Source organism: Doryrhamphus excisus, linkage group LG20 (assembly GCF_037039965.1).
Source record: "Doryrhamphus excisus strain RoL-2023G ecotype Guam linkage group LG20, RoL_Dexc_Guam_v1.1, whole genome shotgun sequence".
NCBI lineage: Eukaryota > Metazoa > Chordata > Actinopteri > Syngnathiformes > Syngnathidae > Doryrhamphus > Doryrhamphus excisus.
In genome coordinates, this window is record NC_136376.1 from 11,016,229 (window position 1) to 11,035,142 (window position 18,914).

Below are 18,914 nucleotides of genomic sequence, written 5' to 3' on the forward strand. Positions count from 1 at the left end.
AGTTAGGACACCTGTGAAGTAAATGTTATACATTCCGGCGCAACTAAAGGTTCAGTTACTTTTTTGCTTGGATACTTGGACAGGGCACAAACCCACAACCTTCACTTTGAAAAATGACAACTCTATGGTCCCCCCCGCCAGTGTTGAGGAAAATGATCCCCCTCCCGGTATAGCAATCCATCATGTGAAATATTCCAGTGACTCCCCAGGTAGTGTTTTGAATATAAGCACCACGCCTGTTACACAGTCGGACATCATGATACAAGCAAATTGGCTTTGGTCTGTTAGACAGTCGAGATGGAAAGAATCAGCTCTTTTGACAATGATGATTAATTTAGTGTCAGCTTGGTGTAATGGAGGCCGTCTCATGGATCAGTGTTGTCTCTGTGTAGATAGAGATAACATTGTTTCATCCTCCCGCTCTGTTGAAAAAGCAATATTTCTTCTGTTCGGCTTCAGCATGTCTCTGCTGAGTGACTGATCCTCGCAGAAATTGCAGGAGACATGATTCCATCTCAGATAAGAGGACTTGATATTGAGACAGATGAGCATAGCGTTCCCTTATTGTAGGTATTGTGAAGAGCCTTGCTGGAGGAAAACTAATGAAAATTGGCAAGTCTATTTTTACCCTATGATAATGTCTTTGTTCAGGTGATGCAACACCCGACAGACGGAGGCCAGATTCTGGGTCTCCATAGCAACGTGAAGGAAGCGCCAGTACGTGTGGCGGAGATCAGCGTGTACTCTCTTTCCAGCCAGCCCATAGACCACGAGGACGGCAGTGGTCAAGCTGGTCGAAAGACTAAAACCTCAGGTGGGCATCATCATCCACCGCACATGCTGATCTTGACTGACATTTCAGCTTTTCTCATTCCTCCTGCCACATGGCTCTCATTTCCCAACTGAAGGAGTGAAGTCTTATAACCGCTCTGCAACCAATGTCCGAGAATATGGTTGCAATGTTGATGTCTGAGTTGAACAGATGTCAAGCCTATTACCTTACACTGCTCTAATTCTGGACAGCGGGGGAAATATTTGGCCCCGCTTGGGCTCCACGCCTCCATCCTGCTATGCTGGTCCCTCACTTCTGGTTGTTATTAAGGGGGTCACTCAAACATAACAGATGAACTCATGTACCAAGTATTAAGCCTGTGTCATTTAGTATAAACGAAAGTACACCGTGCTCCTCTTTGCAGTGAGCCTTCATTATATCCATCCCAGTATGAGATGGGGGGAAAAAAAAACTGGAAATAATGGATTAAATAGTAATACTGCTTGTTTTACCCAATAAAATCTTCTGGGGACTGAGCAAGGTCAAATCGGTTTAAAAGCCATATTTCTGCACATATAATCTAACATTTCTTTTGCTTGGTTTAGACCGCTCACCAGACATGGACAACTATTCCGAGGAGGACGATGACAGTTATTCATCTGAGCAAGAAGCCAGTGATGATGCAGCTCATGGCCAGGTGAGGGCCAAGGATGAATAACAAAAATCTTATTTAGAATAGGGATGGACATTTGAACAAGATTTGATTCACTGTTTTGTATGTTTTAATGGGAAAGGCGAATCCCTGTCTGAACTTCTGTTTGCATGCTTGTACAATAAAGAACAAAATGTTGCTAATTTAGGAGTTGCAGTAGCAGAAGTGTTCTTGGATGTGGCTCAACTTCTTTAGAGATGTGCACATCGCTCTCGTAGGGCATAGGAAAGACTAAGGCAGGGAAGGAAAAAAATTGACCCACCACTAGTTACCACAGTTGATTGATTATCAGCATGCAGCAATTGCAGAATGGTGGTGTAATGGTACAGCTGCTGCCCTTTTTTGGGAATTTTGCCCGTTATCCACAATCCATATGAGACATGAACATATGGCTTTCTCTTTTCTGTGTACCTGTGAGAGAGTACTGAATAGCTCCTGACCGCTCATTAGTCAGTCAGTGAAACTCCCGCTGATTGGTTCTCATCTGGGAGACAGCAATGAGAAGTGGAACCTTTTCCCTGTTCTGGGACCACGTTGCAAGCCAGCGTGTGCACAGAATGCCCATCCCTATTCTCTTTACAATTTGTGATCGTACAGTTTGAGACATGCTTTGATATCCGTACACCAGGTAAATTCTTATGTCTCTCTTGTATGCTCTAGGATCTTTACGATGAAGATGATGAAGTTCGGAAGCCCAAGAAAGCTCGGAGGAAAATGATACGAACCACCTCCATGACAAGGGTTAGCTGCCTCCTCTTTTTCTGCAACATGCTCGCTAATCATTGACCACGACAATAACCCAAGATGGGTGTTTTCTGACATAAAAGCTTTTAGACAAAGTACACCGTATGGTCCATTTGTGCAAGCCATTAGTAGGATTTGGATGAGCACGTAAATGAACTCAGCGGACTCGGTCGGATGGTCTTTACAATGCAGCTGTGGATGCATAATCAAGTGGACATTTCATATAAATCCAAGCCATGGAGTTGTTGCGCTATTTCAATCATGGCGATTGAACCCGAATTAACCCGAATACATTTGTCTTCTTCTGTTACAGCAACCAAACTTCAAGCAGAAGTTTGTGGCCTTGTTGAAGAGGTTCAAGGTAACCGATGAGGTGAGTTGAGAAATGAATCGTTGTATCTATTTGACTGACGGCAAAGAGAACATGTTCAAGGCTGAAGTAAAGGACCTGAGTGAATTTTAGAGGGGAATGCGCCCCACCTGGGATTTGTCTTCTTTTCAAGCCTTTAATAAGACAGCTGACATAAACGATTCTGTCGCTATAAGAAAACATCTCCTTTTATCAGTATTGACTGATTAAACAGCATCCAGCACAGGGAAAGGTGAAAAAAACAAAGTGCTTCAAGCGTCATTATGGCTCTAGGCTGCATTACCTCCCCACTCATGGATGTATGATTCATAAATTGCCATTAGCAACGATTTGTGTGATGAATGCATTAAGGGATTTATTCTCTTCTACTTAATCTAATGATAAATGTTGTATCGTATGATTGTCCTATTTAGATATGGGCTTTTTTAGTAGTCATTTGAAATAAATGTGGATTGTACATACTGTTAAGAGCTTGTAATCAGGTCAGCAGCAGAAGGAAATGTTTTGTGTGCATCGACCCCAACATATCCATTAGCACACAACCTGTGGTAGACCATAGACCTTTAAAATGATCATTATCTCTATTGATTCATGAAATCTTGAGGAGTGTTGTCCTTTTCCTCTTTTTTTTCATCAGAGTTCAACGGCCTCTGTGGTCTAAGCAGAATCTGTAGTAATTCTGCATTTCATCAAACTTACTTGCGCTGCAAAAGACTTCAGAACGTGATATAAGCTCTGCAAGCATTATGGGAACTGTAGTTCTTTCAGCCATAAATTAGTCACATTTGCTAAATCAGGGGTCTCAAACTCAATTTACTTGGGGGCCATTGGAGCTCGGGTCTGGGTGAGACTGGGCCGCATCAGGTTTTCCAAAAAAAAAAAAAAAACACATTTATTAAGAACAAAAAAATTGAAAAAACTTCGCTTTGGTTCCAATTTTCTACAAGAAAAGCTCTGATAAAACATTCCAGTGTTCTCAAATATCTATAAATATATTTTTATTTTTCTACACAAAATAAGATGAAAAATAAATAAACAAATCAAGAATAAAGAAAATCAATCAATCAGTAATAAATAAAAAAATAAAATAATCATAATAAAACGGCAAGTAATAAAAACTTAAGAAACCACATATAGTTGGTGGGTAGACAAATTATTTTTTTTAGATTAAAATTAACAAAGCATTTTTAGAGCCCTGTAGACATGACAAAACACGACTATAGTCACATTTATACTCTTTATATTGCGCAACAGCAGGGTCTTGAGACACATGCTAACTCGCAAACTAGAGAGCTAGCGGCCTAAACGGTAGCCTTCAAGTTATTTCCTTTAAACTTAAATAGCCAAAAACTTACCACTTCCACACGGATAGGGAGGATAACTATTAACAGTTATTTAACCTTTAACATGAACATTAATCAAACGTAATAATTTTTTCTGGGTACATGATACCATACAGCATCCATATCAAACTTGCGCGGGCCGCACTAACATTAAACTTTCATATCAAGGCGGGGCCCTCAAACTAGTGTCCTGCGCGGGCCGCATGTTTGAGACCCCTGCGCTAAATCAAATTGTGCTTAAAAAAGGAAACATGTACAATAAACTATTAAGTGAATTAATCCAATTAATGTTAGAATTGTAACTTATTATCCATCCACCCATTTTCTACACCGCTTATTCTTCGAGGGTCACGGGTGGGGTACACCACTCTGGTCGCCAGCCAATCAGAGGGCACATATAGACAAACAACCATTCACACTCACATTCATACCTATGGACAATTTGGAGTCATTGTAAGCTTATTACATAAGGGACGAATAAAGGTATATCTAATGTAATCTAATCTAAAAGGAAATTAAAACTTCTGAAAATGCATATTGCCCTAAAAATTGAGTAATCCATGCCAAAAAATGCTTTAAAATTTTCCAGTATGATGGATGAAAGACTTCTTTATTTTTAGCTGAAAGGCAAACCTGCTCTGTGCTTCCAGAAGGTTTAACGTGAGCATATTTCTTTTTGTTTATTGGTGCACACTTATTATCTCCCTTGTTTACTGTTAAAACACTCATACTGATCCAGTTCTTGAGCCTAATGCATGCTTAAAAAGTATTTACATGACATGATTATGAGACCCATCACAGTTCATTGATGATCAGGTGGAACCCTGGCTAACGTGGTGGGGTGATCAGTCCCAAGTTTATATCACCGGTAATTAAAGTCACTGGTGTCTTTCTGTGAGGGCTTTTGTGTCATGAGTTGTGATGGAGACAGCATTGTGAGTTTTGCTTCAGTGAATGCTTCTACATGCCTCGGCTAGCCTGATGATCTTTTATCACGTTCCTTGTCGCTAATCCTTTCCTTGTGGCTGGGCAGTGTGCACAGCCGCTGATCTATAAATACATAGCCAGGACGTGGAGAAGGGACAGACTGTGTTTATCTGCTCCCTGACGGCTCCTGCACTTAGGGAGTGGCATTAATCACCCGATTAGTCCAAAAGCCAGTGTGTGTGCTCTTCCTATAGTATACATCCCCACTGTGCAGCCACCAGATCAAAGTTCAACCCAGCTGGCCTTCTTTAGCACTTACTACTGTCTGATTGGCCGGCTTAGGACAGAGTTATGGATGTACAGTATTTATAGTCCTATAACATTTAATATTCATCATTTTCATTCATTATTTATCCCATCAGCACATCTGTACAAGTGATTAGAGAGAGTGCAGCAGCAGTCGATCAAGCCCCCCCCCCCCCCCCCCCCCCCCCCCTCTTTCTTTTAAACAAAAATAACTGACGTGAAGACCATGGTTTCTATCCTATGTGGCAGGTCCTGGACTCTGACCCAGTAGACCAGACCCAGGAAGTAGAAGAGGATCTGGACTTACTCTATGACAGTCTAGAGGTGTATAACCAGAGTGACAGCGGACCAGAGATGGAAGACAACGAGAGCGTCCTGAGCACACCCAAGCCTAAGCTTAAGTATGTTTGCACTGTGCTGCTTCTTCAAAACGTCCAAGTACCTGTGTTTTATATATGGTGAACAAGACAAAAATTATAATAAAAAAAAAAAAATATATATACGTCTGAGAATGGGCATTTGACAAAATTTTCCAAAATTACTGTAAAAATTAATTTGATGTTGAGTCAAAACATTATTTCGATACGGCAGTCACCCGTTTATAGCGGTTAGTTAATTCCAGGCCTGACAATGAATAGTACATTTCTGCAAAGTAGGATTTTTTATTTATAATTGGAATATTTTTTGTAGTCAACACATAGAAAACCTATTTAGAATCTACTAAAAACAGTTTTTTTTAACATTATTGGAGCCCTCTTAATTAAATAACACCCCTATAGTCACTTTTACGCTCGTATTACCCAATATGGTAGGCAAAATAAGAGTAAATCATTTAAGACATAAATATGACTTATTCTCGTGCATGTTGCTCTAAGTGTGTTTCCGAAGGTAGCTGAAAGAGGCAGACAGGAAGTGACTTCGGGGGTTCAGAGTTGAGTTTCACCGCTCAAGTAGCCCCTGATTTTATTAGATTATTGTGCCTGGTGTGAGAATTCAAACCTGCAATAAAAGCCTGTTGTTTCAGTGATCAAGTATGATCGTATTTAGCACGTTCAACCACGAAACAGCATGATTTATTCATATTTATAAAAAAAAAAAACATGATACAGTGAAGCCATAAAATTTGAACTTACCTACAAACGACACAAGTTGGGAAGACGAGAAGTCAAGTCAAGCTGGACGCCCAGCTAAACCTACAGTCATCACATTCAACGTACACGACTCATAAGAAAATAAAGTACTTCCAGCTTAATGGTTCTTGGACAGGAATATGAGCATGTCCACATGAACGACCATCAGTCCAGCAAATGTAAACACAGCTGAAGTAATGCTGATGTGCTTACTTGGCGAACATACTCGTATACTTTCCATTAGTGTGCAACGTTGCAATCTCTGAACGGCAGAATCACTTTTTGAAAGTTTCCTACCACTGTCTTATTAAGCATAATACAGTCAACAAAAATAGAAACGCAACACTTGTGTTTTTGGACCCGTTTTTCAGGAGCTCAACTCAAAGATGGAAATATTTTTTTATGTACACAAACGGCATACTCTCTCCAAATTTGTTCATAAGTCACCTCACAGCATGCTGATTAGACAGCATGGTTATTGCACAGGTTGGCCACAATTAAAGGCCACTCCTAAATGTGCCACTGTATTGTGGGGCTGGGAGGGGTGTTACCAGTCCCTGATGCAACCACAATCTGCCCCAAACATGCTCAATGTGTAGCATGTCTGGTGAGTATGCCGGCCTTTCGAGGAACTGGTTTCTGGCCCCTCAAATAATTAAAGTGCGCATTTAGGAGTGAGCTCTGTTTTGTCCTTCTGACTTCATCAGTGAATTGGCTATTTATTATTCCCTTCATGAAACTTTTATCATACTGACGTTGTAATCTTTTGGTTTCCAGACCATTTTTTGAGGGAATGTCTCACTCCAGCTCCCAGACAGAGATCGGAAGCCTACACAGCCAAAGAAGCCAACAGAGGGACACGTTATATGCTGTAAGTTGGTCAGCAGGCACTTCATTATTATAGTAATAGCAAACTGTTCTGGTTTCTCTCAGTCCTTCTGTTTAGCCATAAAGCTCTTCCTCCTGCCGGTGCTGCATAGGATCATATAGTTAAAGTGTTATGTAAAGCCATTGCCCCCTGGCAGTGTATAAATGCCTCGAAGCCCTGTTGCCTCCAACGGTCCAGGGATTCCCAAGAACCATGCTAAAAATTCTCGGAATGGGGTGGTCTGCCCGGCAGCCCCCCACTGCTGCTGGATATCATGGAGGGGGTTGCTGCCCTTACCCTATTTGCCCCTATTTATAGAGACTGACGCCATATGACCTCTACAACATCAACACACGCACAGACACAAATATGCTCTCAGGCTCAGAGACAAGATTGGATGGAGCATTCTCTGAACTCCTACTGCCAGATTTATGACCTGTTGGAAACAAAAAGGACTGAGGACGAGGGAGAGAGAGAGACATGTTGTGTCTGACTTTGAGAGAGGGAGGGCCAGGGTGGGCTGGTTATAAATATATTGGAATCCATTTTAGCTTGTACAAAAGAACTCCGAACATTCCAGGATGTATCAGTCGACGATTTTGTCAAATAAATGTCTCCAGTTAAAGTTAGTGCACACAATGGAAAATGTTTGGTGTCATAGTATAGAAGATGAACTTAAACACTCCATCAAGTACGCTGGAGTATATTAGAGTCTTTACTCGTTGATCAAATATTATTTGTTAGTTCATGTGCAATGTATACATGGGGGCATTGCAGAGTAAGTTCTGATGCCATATTTTTTAACATTAAAGTCAGAATATTATAAGAATAAAGTCAGAATATTCCAAGATAAAAGGTACACGGAGAAAGTTGAACTACAGTAAAGTCTCGTTACATCGATATTGTCGGGAGTCGGAAAAAATATCGATATAACCGGACTGTCGATATATCCGATCCTGCGCCTGCATTAAAAGTGGGCAATAATGCACTCGACATTGTTCTATAGTATAGAACAATGTCGAGCAGCTTAAATCAATCTTTGCTTAAGGATTTCAATACCAAAAAAGAACACGGCGAACGGCTGCTTCCAGTCATCTTTATTTTTCACACTTCCACCACCAGAGTACAGCACACACACCGATTCCCGCACTTCCTGGTTCACAGGTCATGCTCAAGCCGCCCCACATAGCTGGCCAAACACATGCCTGCAACAGAAGAACCAAAAAAATAAGTCGTGAAAAATAAAGTTGACTGGAAGCAGCCGTTCGCCGTGTTCTTTTTTGGTATTGAAATCCTTAAGCAAAGATTGATTTAAGCTGCTTTTGTATCGATATAAGCAGACCAAATTGGCTGGCGGGAGATGAAAAGGGCATCGTAGTAACCGGATTATCATAATAACCGGGTATCGTACTAACGGAACTAATTATATCATAAAAGACTAGAAATTTGCCGGGAAATGAAAATAGTATCGTAATAAGCAGTAATTCGTTATAACCGATATCGATATAACGAGACTTTACTGTATTTGTAATGTGTCATGTAAAAAAAAAGTTCAGACCAATAATATGTTTTGTCAACAATAACACAAAGCTGATATTTTTTTTCTCCTGTGTGTGTCCCCCGCGTCCAGAATCATTAGTATATCATTTCCAGCAAGATGACCAATTTTCCCCACAGAATTTTCCTCATTGAATCCATCTATTAACCTCCAATCAGGTTTAAGAACAACCAATGAATGTGTGCATTACGTTTTTGTGCAGTGACTAAATCCCGAATGCTTTGTCGGCACTGTTTTTTCCTGTGACTAAGTCTTGTTCCACTTCAATTTGTCCATTTTATTTTTCAAATTGAATACATTGTTACATTGTTAAAATGGCATTTTGTTTGGGAGGCACTGTGCTTGTGACTTGTAAGGATGCAACGAAACGAAACCTGTGACTTCGGACTGGACTCCATCTGTCATGCTTTGACTTCACTTGGACTTCTTTGCCTCAAGACTTGAGATTAAAAACTTGAGGATTACTTGAGTCTCGCTTCCACCATCACGATATTGATATATCGTTCAACGTCACTGACTTCAACTGTGTACCGCTAATCTTGTGTGCATTTCTCTTCATCACCAAAGTGAACTCCACAATGTTCACTTTTCAATTCTGAGTGAGTGTCTTTACCCCTCAGAGTGGAGACTTTCTCACTGTGGACAGATGTAAAGTGCAAGGGGCTTGCTATCAAGAGGACAGCGTCAAAGACACAACCAGTGGGGTATGTTTTTAGTACACCGCTTATTTTGCTTTAATGTCCCTTGAGCATTTCCCCCCCTTAACCTTGAAACTGGAGTGCCTGTTCCCTCCCATGGGTCTTAGGGTTTGCCGGGAAGAAACTAAGAAGGGCGGGGCATGCAAGAGCAGGAATGGATCTACTGTCAGAAATGATTAATTCCACCGGTTAATCAACAAATATAGGATTTGATTTTGTTGGTTGGTCAGGTTTGTTTCTTACAGAAAGACTCTCATTATTAACAATAAAATTGTACCGACTGTCATTGTCTGTTGGATTTAATTTGAATTACATTGAAATTTTGACAAACAGATCTATTTCTTCTGCTAACTGAAAAATTATGTTTTTATTGAGACATTCAGTGTCAGAGAAGATTAACTTTCACTTGAAATTACCTTATTGCAACCTGAGTGTTCTTTTTTATGGTACATACACATATCATAATCAATTGGAGGATGCCTGCTGGGCAACATTGTGGTCATCTAAGCAATTTATACTTGCAGTTGTCTCAGCAGTAGAATTGAAAGAAACTCAATCAGAAGATTTGGCCCAGAAGAGTTGACAAATGGGAATTTATTGCAGGGTGTTGTCCCGCCAAAAGTGTTTATTTCTCCTTGGCCTTCCATCTGAGTGCAGTGTAGTCATCCCTTCGCTTTGCTCCACTAACCCTCCTTTAATATATTTCAATTACAGCAGTTTTTCTCCTTGTCGCCTAGACCACATCCTTCTTCTTCTTCCACAACTTGTTCCTTCTCAAATGCTGACTACAGATGCGTTACAAGATACAGAACAGTAACTGGGGCTGGTTGTGATGAACCCCCGATGAACTGTTCTCTACAATCCCTTTGGCTCATCGTTGCGTTCTTGCTTTTTGTATCAGGAGCCAGAGACGAATGACAGTGGGCCAGGTCTAGGGGAGGTGAGCAACTGGGATGTCAACACTGAACGGATGACTAGCACTGTTGGCAAACTTTGCAAGACAGAGTCCCAAAACCACATGTCTCCGAGGTACACTGCCGAGCGCAACATCTGGATTTGTGCATGCAACATCCTTCTAAATTCACAGCATCGCTATTGCATGCATACGTTCCAGCTGCATATGTATATCTTCCTGGTAAAGTTCATGTTCTTAATCATCTTTTCAGTAAAATGGAGAACAAGCTGCAGAGGCGTCCGCGCAGCACCTCCATGAAAGACAGACAGAATTCCAAGGCTCAAAGTGACCGCACCAGCAGCATAGACAGCGAGTGCTCTCCAGAGTCGCGACTCATAGCACAGGTAAACGACTCAATTTAAGCTAACAGTGATGAGATGCAGTTTTTTTTTCTAACTCCACGATATTCACTGACGTGTCCAAAAGGTCCCCAGGAAGTCTGTGTATGACCAATTGAACCAGATCCTCATCTCTGACGAGCGCTTACCTGAGAGCATCATTCTCATCAACACCATGGAGTGGCAAGGACAGGTATGTGTTTGTCAGGAATACACGCCAGCAGGTTTTCTTACAGTTTTCTTACACTCAACAGGGCTTCAGTTGTTTTCTTTTCTATGTTTCTCTGTAGTACGTTGCTGAGTTGCTTCATGAACAGGCCCAGCCCATCGTGTCCACCTGCTCGGCTGCAGATGTCCAGGCCGCCTTCAACACCATTGTTACTCGGATCCAGAGATTGTGAGTCACACTCATGTCTACTGATGCTCAAATAATGGCTATGATGAAAAGGTAATCAAAATTACTGTCTTGTAGTGCACTGGCGAACCTCTCTGTTAGGTACTTAGATATAGCTGTTATCTTCCAGCAACCTGTGGTGGTGAAGCCAGACTGTCTCAGCCTGCTGTACTGCTTCTCTTAAACTTAGTGTTCTCTGTCAAGTTGTTCACTGTAGGGCCGTGACATGGACGGTAATAAGTAGTTGTTTTGTTGTGGGATTGACTTTCAAATATTGTTTTCGGCAGTAACCACAATGTTTGAACATGATTACCATAGCAGTCAAAAAGTATGGACACACTTACTCATATTTAATGAGAAGCTGTGGCCGAACTTTTCACTGGTTTTGTCCCACTTTACTCTATATTTTATGCAATTCATTCACTCTGAAATGAATTAAGATCAGCTAAAATTACACTTCCAAAATAAATCAGACTACAAAATAAACACTTTCCATGAGGACATTCACAGGAAGGTAGCAGAGATGAGGATGCTGAGGTTCTCATTGGGAGTGACCAGGATAGATAGGATCAGGAACGAGTACATCAGACGGACATTACATGTTAGAGACCTTGGAGATAAAGTAATAGAGGCCAGACTGAGATGGTTTGGACATGTCCAGAGGAGAGATAGTGAATATATTGGTAGAGGGATGCTACCTTAAAGCTACCAAATAGGAGGCGTAGAGGAAGACCAAAGAGGAGGTTTATGGATGTAGTGAAGGAGGACATGAGGGTAGTTGGTGTGAGAGAGACAGATGCAGAAGACAGGGTTGGACGGAGGAGTATTTTGTGGTGACGTGAGCCTGCCAAAATTATTTTGTAGAAACATGAAAAATACAGTTCCTACAGAGAGATACAAGGAAAACAATTGCAAAATTGCTTTTTTTTATATATGGCTTCCCGTTTTTGCATCCTTTGCAGTTGTAACTGCAATGCACAGACTCCGCCCACAATGAAAGTGGCGGTAGCAGGTGACCAGAGTTACCTCAGCACCATCCTGAGGTTCTTCGTGGAACAACTAGCAAACAAGACACCCGACTGGCTCAGTTACATACGCTTCTTGGTCATCCCTATTGGTAAGTAATCATTATTATTATTACACACATCATCTTATTATAGCGAGCAACATATTTCAACATTTCTCTTGGCAATTCTCAAGCAGGCTCTCATCCTCTGGCTAAGTACGTGGCCACATTTGACAGCAAGTTTAATAGCATCTTTATGGACACAGCATGGAGGGAGCTGTTCTGCAGGACGGAACGGCCCGCCTCAGGTAGGACACAACTCACGTACATACTCATGGTCTGCAGGGATGTGCCCTTATGGTATCTGGCTGCAACGCACACCAGCGTGTCAAAACCAAAGAAATGGGGGTCAGAACACGGGTCAGGGCCTGAAGGATGGAAATATTTTTTTTTCCCCCCCATTTGTGATAGATAGCTCCAGCCTGCTTTGGAATAGGGACTGTTTCTGCTTCACAGCACAGCTACTCCACCCTGTTCCCTCTCTGGGGCTGCATAATAAGATTAACAGGCTCAACATTGAACTCAAATGTTGAATGAAAAATTGAAACCAAATGCTGTGCTTTGTTACCTCATTATGAGATCATATGTTTGTGGGATTCCCCCTCACTTTTTAGTCGTCTTTTCATTGCACCTGAACCCAGTGTATGAAACAACAAGATGCCATAAAGAATGTTTGCTCAGTGGTTAGAAAATCAATCATAGTCTTTCTGAGTGCAACACATTATTTACCACTGTTTTTTCTTTGCTCGCTGCAGATAACATTGATGTAGCAGGCCGTGTTGTTCAATATCTGGCCGGTGCTAATGTGTCCCACCAGTTTCCCATCTCTGAAGCCATGCTCACCTACAAACAGAAAAGGTAGAGTCAGAATTGTTGCATTCTTTTCTATTGTTTGCGGACACGCATGTATGTTTCTGTTGTTGCTTGGCAACTAAGCATGTATGCGTCTGATTGATTTCCAAACTGGATGATAATCATATGATAATAATGCTTCTTTTTAATCCTCTCAGTAATATTAGACAACCATTCTCAACTATACATTACATACAGTACACCGGCACAATGTAATATAACTGAATGCAAGAGATATACTGATATTCTGCCTTTATGAAGACAATAGTGTGCGTAATAATAAACATATAGTAATCCCGTTGATCATGGTTGGTTCCAGTGTCCATAAGTGAATTTCTGTGAAGTAGGTTGCTTACAAATGTAACATTGTGGTAGTTAAGAGCATAGAAAGTCTGTTTACAACCGTCAAAATATGTTTTTTAATATTAATAGAGCCCTCTAGACATGAAATAACACCCCCATAGTCAATTGTACGCTTACACTCATATTACATAATGTAGTATACATAAGAGAAAATAAAGCCATTTAAACATAAATATGATGTTGTGTGTTGCTGTCGATGTCCAGTGCTCGGGATGCTGAGTGGGGAGTGGAAAGGAAGTGACGTGCAATAAAAGCCTGTTGTTCCAGCAATTGAGTCTGGTGCTCTGGTGTCTCACCGAACATCACAGTGACATTAATGACAGTGTAGAGTACTACGTATCACCACAGTGTCATTGAATGTGCCTTCTGAATGCCCTGTATTTTTATTTTAGTTCACCAGGCCCTTATGCTCGAAATTGCTTGATTTAGGCAAAAACAAAAAAAAAAACAGTATGATTAATTAATGAATATTAACCCGTGATATCGTGAAGCTGTGAAATTCCAAACGCGAAGTGGTGCGGGATTACTGGACAGTATTTCGAAATGAATACCTCTCTGACAGCGTTGTTGTCTTCATAAAGGCAGAACATTTGATACAGCTCTGGCATTGGATCCCATTAGACTGTGCAGGTGTAGCTGATTAAAGATTGAAGTGCACAGCATGCAAACACTGCATCAGTCATGAATGAACACACACGTCAAGGTTGCTGTATTGTCTTCTGAAATTCAGCAATTAGTGTTTTTTCAATGCGGAGACATCTGCATGTTCATTTCCAATCAAAGTTGTAGCAAAGAGTTCTGATAATGAATTGCGGCTGACAGCCCAGTTGTTGCATTTGCATGTTATTTTTCGCTCTCTCTTCTATGTGAAGAGTGGCTTCCTTGTTAGTCGGAAGGTTCCAAATACAACACAGTTTAACACTGTTTGCATTCCTTCTTCCCCCTTTTCCCATTTTTTTATTTGCATTCAAGGAAAAGAAGTTTGTATTTTGATTTTTACATCAGGTATCTAATTTAATTCTTGTTTCGTTTTCCCTTTTTTATTCTCCTCACCGCCATCTGCTGTGTCTAACACTCCTTTTCCCATTTTGATACTCATTCTGCACGACCAGTATGGGTTTTGTGTGACTTAACAGTGTCCTGCGTGTTGTTGCTGTGACGATTTGCCTAACAACCTCGAAATGATCCCATATATTGACTGAGTCAGCACAAAAAAGGTACACTATTTGGACAAAATACTTGGTACACACTCCAAATTCATGTATTAGGTCTTTCCGGTAGCGTGGAAGTTGGTATACTGCAAATGGTGGACCATCACCACATTATGTTCAGTTTTCACTTCCTGTAGGTGTGTAATTCAGGGGTCTCAAACTCAACTTGGGGACCACTGGAGGTAGAGTTTGGTTAAGGTTGGGCTGCATCAAATATAAGATAAGATAAGATATGCCTTTATTCGTCCCTCAGTGGGGAAATTTGCATTGCACAGCAGCAAGAGTATAGAAACAATTAAGCAGTACAAAATACCCAATATAAAAAAATAAACAATATAAACAACCCAAGTATTAACAAATCAACAATTTTGCCCAGAGTTATATACAAATACAGTTTGCAGATAATATGAAATGAGATGAACTATATGACCAGTCTACACTATGAGATCTTGCTAGTGAGTTAATCTGACGCATTATAGAAATACGTCACTTAGAACTTAGAGCCTTAATATTGCACATGGAGCTTGATCAGATATTGCACAGTGAATGGATTCACTCTGGAATCACGTTTCAACACCACCGAGAGCTATCATGAGCCTGAGCTATGGTAGGCCATAAGTGATTACAAATATAGGTCATAAATATAATAATACATCCAATAATGCAGCACTCGTTGGTGATCAATGGTGGTTCAGAGGTGCTTCAGCAGCTTCCTGGTTGTTCAGCCTGTATTTTTATAGGAAAGTTGCAGGAGTTCTTATGAAATGTACTTCTGCCACCTGGTGGCTGTTTTTCACCCAACGTGCTTTCTTCTCACTCTCTCTGTCGTCACCTGTTGGTTGGAAAAAACTTACATAATACATATTTGATAGAATGAGTTAAGCATTTTCAATGGCTAAATGAACTAAAACACAAAAGTAATACATTCAGAAATGAATTCAAAGACATATGATGTGTAGTACTCTACACTGGTCCCTAGGTGTCACTAATGTTACTGTAATGTTCGGTGAGACACACAAGTGCTCGACTTTTCAGTCCATTCAGTTCCTCGAGACAAGTTCACTAAAAGCTGAAGCACCGCTGACCATCTTGTGGGATTGAATATCGCCACAGTGTATGACTATAAATCAGCCAAGCTATGCAGGTCCCACTTTGTCGTTACGAAGGTAGACCACTATATGAGGGGGCTGTGAGGTTGAGACCCCTGATCGGTGTATTGGCTTTGTGTCTCTGTACTCTTTTCCATACAGCTGGTATATTGTCATAAAGCAAAGTGTGTTCATTTTGCAAGCATGATGGGGATTGAGATGTTCCCCACTGAGTATTTGATGGTTCACTTTGTGGGTACTGTGATGGAACAGAATACAACAGTAGTCATTTGTGCTTGTTCTTACCATTGCTATAACCATAAAGGCTGTTATAATTGCACGTATTGTTTGAAGCGCTTGATGGAGTCATACGTAGAACTGAATTGGAACGTAGCCACAGAGGTCCACACAAGAACAACCCTCCTATGAAACTTTGGTTGTAAGGAGCGGTCCACTCATTCATCTCATAAACCCCCGAGGTGACCCCATTTCACCCCCAAAAGCCAAGTCATGTGCCATTTCTGCTGCGATGGGGCATGGTGCCATCTTCCCTCCAGGACCACTGAGTAGTGTTGCAGGGTTCCAAACCGCCTCGCCTTGCCTTGCTAACTTCCTCTTCATTCTCTCCCCTCACAGCCCGGATGAGGACTCCTGTCAGAAATTTGTGCCATTTATTGGGGTAGGTTTTTTTTTTTTTATCGGAATGCCAGCCAATTCAGATAACTCTGCTTTTATTAATAACCAGTGAAAATATTTGCTATACTTGCAGGTTGTGAAAGTCGGGATTGTGGAGCAAAGTCTGTCAACCTCAGGTAAGGCAGTTTTTATAAGCACACACAATGTATCATCAATGTAATGTATAATCTATAATACTGGAAATGCATGAATTCTGTCAATAACATTCAATTATTCTAGGCTGAGTCGTTCAAAAAAAATTTAAATATATATTTACAGTGCAGTTGTCCCTCGTTTAGCGTGATTAATCGCTTCCAGACCTGACCCAATTTCATATTTATTAATAAATTGAATATTTTCATAGCTGTGGTATAGAAAACAATAACAATTAAAAAGTACAGTTTTTTAACATTATTAGAGCCCACTAGAAATGAAATAACACCCCTATAGTCAACTTTACATTTGTATTTCCAAATATAGTAGAAATAATCAAAGGTAACATAGACCCACACGTTAGTAGTTCCTTTTTTATGGCTCCAAAAGTAGACTGTGTTACCATTGTACTGTTGTGTTACTATGTGGGATCATTTAAAGCTGTAATAATAAATGCCTGTTTAGGCGATTGCATCTGAATTACTGACACCCAGTGGCCGATGGAGAATACTGCATTCACCATTTGAATGCTCATTCTGCCTTGTATTTTAGTTCATTTATTCGAAGCCAGCTGGGATAGGCTCCAGCATGCCTGCCACCGTTGTGGGGATGTTTAATTTAGGCCAATGATTTTCAACCACTGTGCCGCGGCACACTAGTGTGCCTTGAGAAATTGTCAGGTGTTCCGTGAGGAATTATCCAATATCACTTTTTATAATTAACATTTATTAATCATTATTTGCAAATATTATGTCAATAGTATACAAGGACCCAGATATTCCAATTGCATTTGGTTTATTTGCTCAAACGGAAAGAATGTAACCTTTGTATATGCATCATTCCGAAAGAATAGTGCCAATCCGAATGAATATATAATCGGATTAACAGGGGTGGAATATTCCTTTCCCCAATCCGATTGAGGTATCTTGTAGCTGCTCAAACGGAAAGTTGTTGCGTTTTTCTTCTTCTGTACTTTATTGGCGGTTGGCAAGCAGCTTTCGTGTGCATTAGTGCCATCTGTGGAACAGAATCTAAACCCTTCTATACGCCATTCATAAGTCCGTAAGTCAAAAGAAAATATATATTTCTATATAAAACATGTACCGAGTTGAATTATAAAATATTAGCAAGATTGAATTTGATCTTTTCCTGGTTAAATTTATCATATCGCATGCTGAGATATGACGTAACACGCAGCTCCAGACGTTCTTCAGTTTTAAAAATGGAGGCCAGCAATCGGCACTGGACTGTTACGGAAAGTTTCTTATTGATCAAAACTAAATTTCAAGACTGGGCAAACGAAAAACTGGCAATACGGAGTTATTCCAACAAGTGAAAGAAAAACTCTGGGAAGTCGGTATCATGTGATGTTGATGTTTACGTTTTACTGGGCATGCCCTATTGACTATTCTGGTTGATTATAGCGACGCATGTAGACAAGAGATTGGAATATTCCTTTCCATGGATACCAATGTTTCCCGAAAGGTCATTCGGAAAGAGAAAAAGTGGTCATGTAAAAACATGGCTACTGTGGAGTGTCTGTGGTGTAAAGACTGGCAGAGCAATGTAATATTGGTCCATCTGGCAACACCTACCTTGTTCCTCTGATAGAAAAAACATGCCGTGGCTCAAAAAAGGTTGAAAAAAAATGATTTTTGAATAAGTACACCAAAACCAGTTAGAAAATAACCGGACGATGCATAAAAGATGTGCTTCTATGACCTATAAGATCATATGTCATATTCACAGTGGATTCTGATGATGCAATGGGGGGCAACACAAGCATCTTGGCCTCCCCCACTCCCCCATCGGCTGGTCCCTACGGGAAGGAGATTGGGGGAACGCCCCCACAGTCGCCCTCTGTGTCCACTGCCCTTTCCGGAGCTGGGTAAGATACAACACAATAAAGTGATTGAGGTTCTCCTGTTGCGTGAGCAGATAGTCAATGTTTGTTTGGGGGGTTTTTTCTGTTGTTTTTGCAGTTCTCCGTGTTCTGGCAGTGAAGTGATGGGCCTGCAGGTGGACTACTGGACATGGCAAGGACCGGAGAAGAAGAAAGAGGGAGAGAAGCGAGACGTGGGACTGAAAAACACTCTAAAGAGTAACTTCCGCTCCCTCCAGGTCAGCCGTCTGCCATGCGGGGGGGAACTCACCCCTCCACCCAGTATGGCCATGACTGTGGTCACCAAGGAGAAGAACAAGAAAGGTACATTATAGGGATGTCGTGACATAATAAATACAGAAATAAAAATTCCAAAAATTCCAAGCATTGTACACAAGCATTAGGACAGTTTTTCTTTTCCTGTATTATTTTGACTTTATTCTCTTGAAAATAAAATTACTACTATCATATAACATATAAAATTATGACTATTTTTGTAAAATTTGCGT

At 40.8% G+C, this 18,914-nt stretch overlaps 1 protein-coding gene across 4 annotated transcripts in view; it reads left to right on the forward strand.

Annotated features, from left to right (window-relative positions):
- The window catches only part of LOC131108286 (phosphofurin acidic cluster sorting protein 2), a 48,173-nt gene that overhangs the window by 27,140 nt on the left and 2,119 nt on the right, over window positions 1-18,914 (forward strand). The window contains exons 5-23 of one of the 4 annotated variants that reach the window (XM_058059241.2): window positions 652-814; window positions 1,378-1,469; window positions 2,145-2,225; window positions 2,542-2,601; window positions 5,424-5,575; window positions 7,082-7,175; window positions 9,351-9,434; window positions 10,330-10,457; window positions 10,595-10,727; window positions 10,810-10,914; window positions 11,012-11,118; window positions 12,078-12,232; window positions 12,316-12,429; window positions 12,937-13,039; window positions 14,369-14,401; window positions 16,332-16,374; window positions 16,465-16,507; window positions 18,273-18,411; window positions 18,506-18,729. In XM_058059241.2, coding sequence (XP_057915224.1) covers window positions 652-814; window positions 1,378-1,469; window positions 2,145-2,225; window positions 2,542-2,601; window positions 5,424-5,575; window positions 7,082-7,175; window positions 9,351-9,434; window positions 10,330-10,457; window positions 10,595-10,727; window positions 10,810-10,914; window positions 11,012-11,118; window positions 12,078-12,232; window positions 12,316-12,429; window positions 12,937-13,039; window positions 14,369-14,401; window positions 16,332-16,374; window positions 16,465-16,507; window positions 18,273-18,411; window positions 18,506-18,729 — 2,053 coding nt within the window. The remainder of the gene's footprint in view (window positions 1-651; window positions 815-1,377; window positions 1,470-2,144; window positions 2,226-2,541; window positions 2,602-5,423; window positions 5,576-7,081; window positions 7,176-9,350; window positions 9,435-10,329; window positions 10,458-10,594; window positions 10,728-10,809; window positions 10,915-11,011; window positions 11,119-12,077; window positions 12,233-12,315; window positions 12,430-12,936; window positions 13,040-14,368; window positions 14,402-16,331; window positions 16,375-16,464; window positions 16,508-18,272; window positions 18,412-18,505; window positions 18,730-18,914) is intronic. The other 3 variants (XM_058059242.2, XM_058059243.2, XM_058059245.2) reach the window with 3 other exon arrangements.